This window comes from Octodon degus, unplaced genomic scaffold, assembly GCF_000260255.1.
Source record: "Octodon degus isolate 3935 unplaced genomic scaffold, OctDeg1.0 scaffold00040, whole genome shotgun sequence".
NCBI classification, from domain to species: Eukaryota; Metazoa; Chordata; class Mammalia; order Rodentia; family Octodontidae; genus Octodon; species Octodon degus.
This window is the reverse complement of record NW_004524616.1, coordinates 15,654,816-15,665,235: the sequence shown is the minus strand read 5'-3', so window position 1 is coordinate 15,665,235 and position 10,420 is coordinate 15,654,816. Positions and strand designations below refer to the sequence as shown.

The 10,420-nt window shown below is 47.6% G+C and overlaps 1 protein-coding gene across 1 annotated transcript; it reads right to left on the bottom strand.

Annotated features, from left to right (window-relative positions):
- Window positions 1–70: 70 nt before the first annotated feature.
- Window positions 71–10,390, bottom strand: Ppic (peptidylprolyl isomerase C). The gene is made up of 5 exons (XM_004631333.2): window positions 10,214–10,390; window positions 5,649–5,762; window positions 5,151–5,244; window positions 2,531–2,715; window positions 71–624 (listed from the first exon to the last, which is right to left on the bottom strand). Exons 1-5 carry the CDS (start codon window positions 10,325–10,327, stop codon window positions 496–498), a joined length of 636 nt encoding a protein of 211 aa, XP_004631390.1. The 5' UTR covers window positions 10,328–10,390; the 3' UTR covers window positions 71–495.
- Between the last annotated feature and the right edge of the window lie 30 nt (window positions 10,391–10,420).

The window sequence follows — 10,420 nt, the reverse complement described above, 5'->3', positions numbered from 1 at the left end:
ATCTTGCAAAAAGAGCCAACCACATAAAAAGCACCTTTTGTCAGGAAAAATATCTATGACATACAGAAGATTAAATAACTCCAATCTCCCTTTACCTGAAAAGAATTGAATATAAAACAATAAACTTCACATCCAAATTTTTTCAAAAAAATCTTTAGCATCACTCAACATGGAATAATAAACTTACCAAAAACAAATGACTGTGTTCTTAAAAGTAAATAGTACAAAATTTTCTACTTTAAAAATAGCACCAATGAAAGGGGATGTCTTTTTTCAGTTTAAAGGCCCTTAAACAAGTGATTTACCAAAACTCATGCAAACTAAATTTTGAATGACTTTTAAATCTCTTGTGAACTAGTGTGAGAAATTAAAAGAAAGTTTAAAAAAAAACAGTATTTGAAGCATGAAACAGCCAGCCAGGCATAGTCCCGCGTGTGCGTGCGTGCACACAGACACACACCCCTGCCAGGCATGTTTCTGGCTCTGCCGGCTGTGTCACCAGTCAGCAACCTCGACCACAAAGGGCGTCTTCACATCTATCTTGCCACTGTTGAGGATGGAACAGCTGGTGAGTGGCCGGTCATGCCCATCAGTTGCTAGGAGCTCTATGGTGTGCACCACGGTCTGGTGAGAGAAAGCAGAGAGGAGTCCTCAGTCCTGATTGGTGTTGTGGCGGTCAGAACGAGTATCAGACCACCCTGAAAGCCCAAGGGGGATGTGAATTTTACCATTACAAAAACCACACAAGCTAAGTATGCAGAATTCAGAATGTTCAAATAGAGATACAGATGACAGAGAGATGACAGGTAGCAGGAAGAGATTCACCAATTACCTTCTCAAAGAATATATATTTTCTCACTTTTAAAATAAAATTTTGATATTCTAATACAGTTAGCTATTTAGTAAGCATCTACCTCCAATAGAAAGCATTTTTAATTAACTGCCACAGAACAGTGTAAGACTAACATGGAATCAGAGTCAGTGTAAACTCCACCTTATACCAGGTCTAGGTATTATTAAAATGGGCAAGAAAGCAGATTAAAAGTTGACCTAGTTCCAAGTTCACTCATTTCCAAGTTTCCCAAGCTGTTAATCTGCACATTGAATCCTAGACTCCAACACCACAAATGTGGAAGGACCACTTCTCTCCTGGGGCAGCTTCCCAAGCCAATGTATCACTTAGGTTTTGCATAGAGGAAAAACATCACACATTGAGAAAAAGGCCTTTGAATGGGCCCTCCAAATAGTCTCCAACTCCATTCCTAGACTTTGGTTGAGTAGAACCAAGGAGCGGATAGAAGATGTAGAAGAGGGCTAGGGAGATGGCTCAGTGGAATAAGCGCTCTCCTGGCAGGCGCAAGGGCCTGAGTTCAATCCCGGTTCCACCAGAACTGCCATGAATAAGACTGGGTCATTCATGTTTGGATGGATGTTCAAAACAACTCCCATGAAAATGAAATGTGGAAGAGGTCAAGAGAGGCGAGGCTAACCAAGATCTTGGTTAACCAAAGATAACCAAGTTTGGGTTGGGCAGACTTAATAGTGGCCAGTTTCAGAGTTGAGAGAACTATTCTGAATAGCTGATAAGAAATGCTGGGAGAGGGAGAGGGAGAGGGAGAGGAAGAGGGAAGGGGAAAGGGAGAGGGAGGGGGAGGGGAGGGGTGGGACAGAGAGAGAGAGAGGGACAGGGAGGGAGAGGGATGGAGAGGGAAGGAGAGGGAGAGGGAGGAGGAGGAAAAGGGGGTAGAGAGAGAGTTTTCAGAAGTACTCCTATGGGATATGAATTGGATCCTTTGCTCTGGAGAAATAACAGCAGATTCAAAATCTCTTAGTAATTACTGGTTGCTATACTTCATGCTTTTGAATGTGACTTGGTGTCTGGACTGAACCTCACAGGTTCTGGATACAGTATTTTATTTTCAATCATGATAAAAAAACACATGAAATAAAATTTGCCATCTTATCTACTTTAAGTGTACAGCTCAGTAGTGTTAAGCATACTCATTACACTGTTATGGAATCTCCAGAATTTTTTCATCTTGCAAAACTAAAACTCTATATCCATTAACTATCAACCCCTGACAACCACTACTCTACTTTATGAATCTGACTACTTTAGATACCTCGTATAAGCAGACTCACAGTATTTGTCTTCTTGTAACTGTCTTGTTTCACCTAGGATAAGATTCTCAAGGCTGCTCTTTTTAAATATGCATCAGAATGTCTTTCCACATCAATATTGAATAATATTCCACTGTGTGTATATACAGAGCTCTGATTTTACTTGGTTACATTAGACAGGGCTTTCTATTTATAGCTACTAAAATAAATTACTTAATTTCTCCATGTCAAGACTTTGGCTTCTGCTCTAATGCCCCTAACAATTAAAATGCCATGACATTCATAATTTATTTATTAAGAGGCCAGTCAGCATATAATAATGGACCTAACAAGCCATTTAAAAATTTAAATGAATCAAATCACAGTACTTTCACAAACAAAGCTTTAAATAGAAAATATATCAAGTTACCATCCCATCAAGGACTTTCCCAAACACCACATGTTTGCCATCCAACCAGGTAGGCTTGGTCAAGGTAATGAAGAACTGGGAGCCGTTGGTGTCCGGCCCCGCATTGGCCATGCTGACCCAGCCAATGCCGTAGTGTTTCAGCTTGAAGTTCTCATCAGGAAATGTCTCGCCATAAATGCTCACACCTGAGTGAGAAAACACACAGCCAGGAAACCAGCCTCTGATGAAAGTAACTTTCATGGAATCATTTCTTACAGCCCTACAGGATGTGTGAAGGTGGCAAAGATGGTCAAACTCAAGGAGAGGACAACATTAACTCCCCAGGGGAAGCAGGACCCGAGGGCCTGAAACAAAAGCTTCTCATGTGGCGTAAGACAGCAGACGCTTCTGGTCTCAAAGGTCTGGATCTCAATTGAAAAAGTCAGTGATTTCTCCTCTGAAAGGAGAACAGCGGGCCAGGATTGTGCCCCACAGCCTGACAAAAGAGTGCTGAGCCATGCTAGTGGCTCTACCTTTGTCCTACGTCCAGGCACCTGTCCCAGGTTACTCTGACTTTAGCACTGAACCAGGGTACACCAAGCACTGAGCATATACCCTCAGCTTTTTATTCCCGCAACAACCCCACAGAACCAGTATTCTTGGTTTATTTTACTCTAGAAAACAAAGTTATAAAACTGAAAATTTGAATTCTGACTACCTACAGCTGGCCTAGACATCATTAAGCACGGCAACTCTCTAGCCCAGAAGGTAACAGAAACTGAGAGTCCCCAGGGATCAGCCTGTACAGAAGAACCAGCAGGACACACATGGTGTGGAGTGTAACAAGGTATAGCACAAGCCCCTTCTCAGAGGAACTATGGACTGTAAGAAACCTCTGTCCAGTCTCTAACACCTGGAGAGCCTGTCCTGCCTACCACCTCTTCGGCCAGCTTTTTTATCCCTCTACGGTTGGCAGCTTCAAAATTCCGGCTCAGTTATAAGGACCAGAAGTGGCCATCAGAGTATAGCAACTCAGAACTGACTGGTCCAGGACAAAGCAGGTTGCCTAGTGGGAACTCCTCCCAGAAGGCTCTAAGCTAAACAGAAATTTCTTTTCTTTAAAACTCAGAGAACTTCAGTCCAAGGCTCACATAAACACTGGGCATCAAAGGTAGACAGATAAAAACAGAAAACAGGGCCACGTAAGGCTCAGGCAGTGTTGCTGCCAGCCTGTGTGGCAGGAAGGAGGACACCAGCTCTGGGAGGACAATGCCAGAGCAGCAGGATTTTATGGGGAGAGCTGGCGGAGCGGCAGCTAGGTTCCCTCCGTGAGTGTCTCAGCAAAGCACATGACCTGGAGGAACCCAAACACATTTCTTCTTCATCCTATGTTCTCACATCATGGAGCAAGAGCAACAAGTAATCTTCCCAGAGTGCCTGGCAAACCAAAGAGCTGAACGGTAGCTATTTTTGCTGTAAATAAATAAACCACTGCAACAAATATAAAAGGAGAAATGATGTCTGGAATAGCCCGTTTCTGCAAGAAAATATCCACCAAATGCTTCCTGCATTTACATCTTAAATGCAAATTACACTTAAATTCCATGAGGTTACATATGCAATGTGCTTGGGAAAAGAACTCTCATGTGTTTCAGCAGGAAGGGAGTCCACGGAGCTGGGAAATGACAAGCTAAAGGGGATTAGAAACTCTAGAAATTTAAAAGTATTTGTCCTTTATTGAATTTTAACTTTGTTTTGAAGACTCAGTATATACTGATTACTCAGCTCTCACTTAAATTTATTAGTAGAAAAGGTGACAATGCCAGATGTGGTGGCACCTGCCTATAAAATCCTTATAGGTTCTTCCTTAAGTGTGGAACTTCAGTATTTGGGGGATACCAAGGCTGTGCCTCAGGCTTAGAAGTGAGGGAAAAGAAAGCACAGGAGCCCTTACCCAGTGCCACCTCCTGCAGTGAAGTCCCCAGTCATTGTGGAGGCTGAGGCAGGAGGCTCACAAGTATGCAATCTGCCAGAGCAACTCATTGAGACACTGTCTCAAAATTTTGTAAGGGCTGAGATATAGCTTAGCGTCAGAATGCTTGCCTACCGTGTGTGAGGCCCTAGGTTCAATGCCTAGAACAAAAAAAAAGGGGGGGGGGCAACAACAAAACGAAAGCCTCCTAGAAGGGTGACATTCACACTCACATGTGGCCTCAATTCCAGCTTGTCCTTCTGGCACTAGGCCCCTCCTCCTCGGCCACACCCACACGCTGCTAGCAACCAGCCCAGGGGACCCTCAGCTTTTTATCACGTCTTTCCTGCAGCAGACACTATTCATACTGCTATCTGCTAGTGGTCTAGTATTTTTAATAACCGTAAAATAGTCTGCCAAAGAAAATCTGCTCCACTGTGGGGAGGCAATGAATGCCAAACCAATCCTATTTCGTATTAGGAAGTCTCTCTCACTCATCCTCATTTGCTAGTATTCTGGGAAATGAGGTCCTCAAAAATCTACACTTCTTAAAGAATCAGAATGGTCCTTATAGGTTTTTCCTTAAGTGTGGAACTTCAGTATTTGAGGGACACCATGGCTGTGCCTCAGGCTTGGAAGTGAGGGGAAAGAAAGCACAGGGGCCCTTACCACCAGTGCCATCTCCTGCAGTGAAGTCCCCGCCTTGGATCACAAAATCCTTGATGACCCGATGGAAGCTGCTTCCTTTGTATCCATAGCCTTTCTGAAGAGAGAATTTTGAGTGCATACACTAGTAGAAGTTACTCACACTCAAAGATAAACCCCAGTGTTCATCTGAAAATGAGAAAATTAAAGTATCTACAGAACTGATTAGGTCCAGCAATGATCTACTCACAGAAACTTATCCATAGGTGACCAAACAATAAACTATGCAAGTAAAGTTATTAATTTAAATAAAGAGTGTGATCTGCAATTTCACGGATTGTTTCCCCATTTTTACAAGTGTAAAGGCACTACTTAAATGAGATTTTACAGGAAAATAAAAGATAAGATGTCACAGATTCAAGTGACATCATAATTTCATACTTATTTTCCAGAAAGACAACTTTATATTTGACTCTTCAAAAAGACAATTGTATATACAATTAAAGGACATAAAACTCAGACCTCTCCTGTTGCCAGAGCAACAAAATTTTCCACAGTCTTGGGTACAACTTTTCCAAAGAGGCCAATCACAATTCTGCCCACATCTTTGTCTCCAATCTTCACATCAAAGAAGACCTGGTGGTAGTTGAAACACAGTAAAGCTTGTAACTTGGAAAGGACAAAATAAAACGAGGGTCAAAATTAACATCTGTGAACTCATGGGAAAGACTGCCCCCTCAGCAAACAAGGCATCAATTGAAACAACTGTGTGGGTGTGTTTCACTCACAAACAGTCATTCAACAAGCAATCACTGAACATCACCTATGAGCCTGGTGCTATCCTGAGCTTAAAGCTTGATTCCTTCTGAACCAGGAGTATCACGAACAAGACTTTGGGAATTCACTTCCCCTTCAGCCCCTAGCCAAATGCTGCTGCTATTTCCTGTTTCCTGGCTTTGTGGATGAAGATTATAGTGGCAAATGCACGCTTATTCATTTATGTTGTGGCCAGCTCAGCTCACCCTCAGGGTGCTGGCATGCCATGTGATGTCCAGGATCAAACTGGGGTCCCTGTGCTTACCTAAGCAGGTGCCTTAGACTGTTGAGCTATCTCCCCAGCCCCCTGATGCTCTTTTAAAAGGTAATGCTTTCTAGTCTATGAAGGAGAAAAGAAAATGGTGAGGAGAGAGGCCAACTGTCTAGGTTTATTTTTTATCATTTCAAACACTGCCAAATGTCCAGTGAGTTCATGACAGACATCTGCTGCCAAGGGGCTTAGAAGACGGTGAACACACAGCAACCCGCCAAAGCCACCCTATAAAGCGGCCACCCCTGCCTGGCCCAGCCTATGCAACAGGCAGCAAACATAGCTCCAGCCCTGGCAAAGCGCAGACACCGCATCCGTGGGCCACACTCCCAAAGTCACACAAGTACTTTGCTCTTTCTGTGTCACATCTTAGAACCAAAGAAAGAAAACAGCCAGAAGTAAGTATGAGTCCCTTTTTTGCAGACTAAAGCTTGGAAGTTCCTTGGACTTTTAAAACACACAGTTCCATGTGAAATGAATCTATATGCGTTTTGCTTCACAAATCACCACGATTCTCAGACAGAGGCTTGAAAAGGCCACGGAGTCAAAGGGCATTCTATTAGCGAGTTTAGATTATATGAACCAATTTACTGTTTGAATGGGTAAAAAAGACATTCAAGAGATGGCTTTAAAAAATATAAGAAGGGTTGTCAAAGAAAAAAGATATCTTGCAGGTTAGAAAAATCACTAAGTAAAGACTGTCAGGCTTTCCTTCAGACAAGGGCTTCTGCCAATATGTCAGTTCACCTGTCACGGGTGATGTGATATTTAGGGTTCCGGGTGGCATTTCACAATTGTTACATGACCAAGGCAGCAAAAGTTTTATTATTATTTATAGAGAAGAGCTTTTTAGAATGCATGAACAACGTACCTGCTCTTAGGAGAGACCGACAGAGCAGGAAGGGACAGGAGGCCTCATATGCAGCCGGGCAGCAGCTTCTCTGGGGGTCTCCCAGGCTGCCTGGGAAAGGCTGAGGGCAGCAGGCCTGGGAGGACAGAGCAGCCTCCAAGGGCAAAGGTGGCACAGGCCCCACATGCCTGTACTTCCTGGCACTAAAGCAGCAGCAGGAAATGGGACCCATGGTCACACTGGGGTGGGTGCTGGGAAAGGAGCTCCCCAGCAGGTACAGAAGCAGAGGAGAAGCAGGCCTCCGAGATGCACGCTGTTACACAAAAGAGGGCAGGAAAGAAGTGTCTAGACAGTACTGAGGAGAAAACATTTGGAGCACCAGGTAGTAGCAGGGGACTGGAAGGATGGGCAGCAGAGAAAGGCATTAAGCACAGGGGAGAAAGTGGACCAGGAAGAAGAGGGAAGGAAAGAAAGACCCGCTCTGTGTCTCGATATGCTTTCCTTCATCATTTAACACACCAACACCCCCACTTTCTAGGTGGGGGAGCAACAATCAACTATTATGGCTGATTTACCATAAGACAAGTAGGGGTGAGAGAAGTCAAACAGTTGGCCAAGGTGTCCCATGGACATGGGAGTCAGAATTTCAATGCAAGGCTATGTCTCATTTAAACTGTGGCTTCCTATTCATACAGCTTTCCGGGTACAGACAGGGAACCCCTAAAGGCAGGCAGCAGTGTCTTCTATTCCCCACAACCCAGCTTCTGTTCCCCACAACCCAGCACAGTGTTAGCATAAGCAGAATGGGAAAATGTTCAATGGTTCACAGACAAGTAATACTAAACAAGGGTCAGGGTACACCCCCTACAGCAGGTGGGGCTGCATGGCAAACCTGACACCAGACTTCTCTCCAAGCCTGTGAGACCCCTGAACATGAGGCCCAGCGCTGAAGCCCACAGGACACAGAGTACTCGCACACTGGGACAGGACAAACAGGGCTCTACAGGACGGGCCACTCAGCATCTAGGAGGGCAGCGACCGTCTGTGGGGCTCATGGCTGCTGTTTGGGGCAGGAAGTGGCAGGTCTGGCCTCGCAGATGAAGTGTGCACCACTCACAGGTCCTGTGGCAGAACAGCCCCCAGATTTCTGTTTGTCAACAAAAATCACAGGAGAGGAAGAATGCCAGGGGAAACGATACACTGAACAGTGGCCAACTAATCTACTTTTCTGCACTCAGAGAAGTCATTTTTAATGTCATTTGCCTGTGTGGTTAGTTGTTTCAAAAACGTCACTGAGACAGAATCCAACACAGTTGAATCTGTAGAAGGCTTGCCTACGCAAATAGCCTTCAGAACTTCATAAAGGTGGTGGGAAAAACAAAAGTAGGTATGTTAAGTGGCCCTGCAGGAATAGAAGGCAAGAAAGACCCTGACAGTGTCCTGGGCCTGGACTCCCGCGGCCATGCCTGCCCGTGCTGGTGGTTCTTCTAAATGGTTCCCAGGCCAGGTCCTACCTCAGAATCACTAAGTGCTGTTAAAGGTGAGTGCCGGCCCCCACCCACGTGCAATGCCTATGACTCACTCTGGGATGCTGCCTGCATCAGTCTGTTTTAAAAGCACTTCCAGGTGAAACTTATCCCCAGATGTTAAGAGACCTACTCTAAAGACATTATTAATCTAAATTTACACTTATTGTTGGGGGCATTCTACATTTTATACGGCAATCTCTCTCTCTCTCTCTCTCTCTCTCTCTCTCTCTCTCTCTCTCTCTCTCTGACTCCATCTGAACAGTAATTCCTGTTAGATCTCCAAAATCCATCTCAAGTTTCTCCCTCCTTCCCCCATCCCTAACTCTTCCCCCATGCAAGCCGCGCTCTGGACTCTGACAGGAAGCCCCAATGGCCTCTCAGGGTGGTCTCACTCAGCACCACGTTAATTTGTCAAGAATACAGCAGAGCATGTGACTCTTGAACCCCACAAGGCTTACAGCAAGATCTCAGGTTATAGTTACACCGCCTCAGCGCCCAGGCACAACCGTGGTCTCTATGGCCCTGCAGTCTCACTACTGCCCACTGGCATCTCACCCAGGGCCACTCTCACCCGGCCCACTGCGACTCGAGCTCCAGCTGTCCTGCCCGCAGAACTTGCACGTTGGACTCTGTTCGCCAACTGTGCTCCTGCCAGGCTGGCTTTTTCTCCTCCATCAGGTGTTTCAAATGTCACCCATCTGTGTCACGTTCACTTCCTTCAGCACCTCACAATTCTCTAACTTTCGCGTTTATGGTAGGTGCAGACAGAACGCCTCCGTTCAGCTCTGCGGCCTCGCACAAACTTTTCCCAAAGCTAGCACTGCCTGCAGATCCAGGGCTACTGAGCAGAGCGCGCACTTCTCAAGGCTGAGTTTTTCGGCAGCAGCGCTTCAGGACCTCTGGCCACGTCTGCAGATGGCCGAGCCTCGTCTCCCGCCCGCCGCGGTCCCCTGGCGCCCGCGACAGAGCGGTGCGCAGGGCTCGGGCAAGGTGTCCTCCCGCTTGGCGTACCCCGACCGACCTGCGCCCTCCCGCTGATTCGGATCGCTGCTTCCAGGGGGCGTCCAGCAGGAACCCCGCAGGGGAAGGCGCCTGCTGCGCACTCTAGGACTTCCAACCCGATAAAATCAGCTCCAAAGAGAACCGAGCCGGCCTGGTATCAAGCTGTCAGGACCGAGAGCAGCTCGAGTGGACCCCTCAAGCTGTCCCCCCCGCCAGCTCTTTCTCCAGCTGCCAGCACCACCCTAACCCAGGCCGGACCGGACCGAGCCCGCACCACCCTAACCCAGGTTCAGACCCGCGCAGCAGAACGCGCCTTTCCTCGCCTCTCTTGCCCCGGCAAGCTCGGCTCTAGCGGAGGCGGCCGGACGCAGCGCCCAGCGATCTCCCGACCGGCTCCCTCGCCCTTCCTGCTTCGTCCCCAAATCAAGGCGTCGCAGAGGAAGTACCGGGAGGAGGGGCCGCCGGCTCCGGAACCCCGGGCGCTCACGTCGGCGCGCCGTCCCGGGAGACCGGGTCCGCAGCGGCCCAGCACCCCGAGCCTCCGAGAGCCCGGCCCCGGACACCCTCCCCACGTCCCGGCCTAGGGGCCCCGGAGGGAAGGCGCCGCCCCCGCGGTCACCTTGGCCGTCACCAAAGGGCCTCGCTTGCGCACGCCCGAGGTCCCCGATGTGGGCTCGAGTGCGCAGAGCCCCAGGCAGAGCACGAGCGGGAGCAGCCGGGCTCCCGAGCCCATGGTCGGCGGCGTAGCAGCTCGGACCTCGGCCCCACAGCCGGCTGGGGGCAGGCGGCGGCACTGCGGGCTGCGCCTGCGCGCTGGGAGCGCGGG

Coding starts and splice junctions, on each gene's coding strand:
- Ppic (XM_004631333.2), bottom strand. CDS start 10,327: ATGGGCTCGGGAGCCCGGCTGCTCCCGCTCGTGCTCTGCCTGGGGCTC. Junction 2,716..5,150: donor TGCAGGAGATGGCACTGGTG/GTAAGGGCCCCT, acceptor TTTCTCACTCAG/GTGTGAGCATTTATGGCGAG. Junction 625..2,530: donor GGAAAGTCCTTGATGGGATG/GTAACTTGATAT, acceptor TTCTCTCACCAG/ACCGTGGTGCACACCATAGA.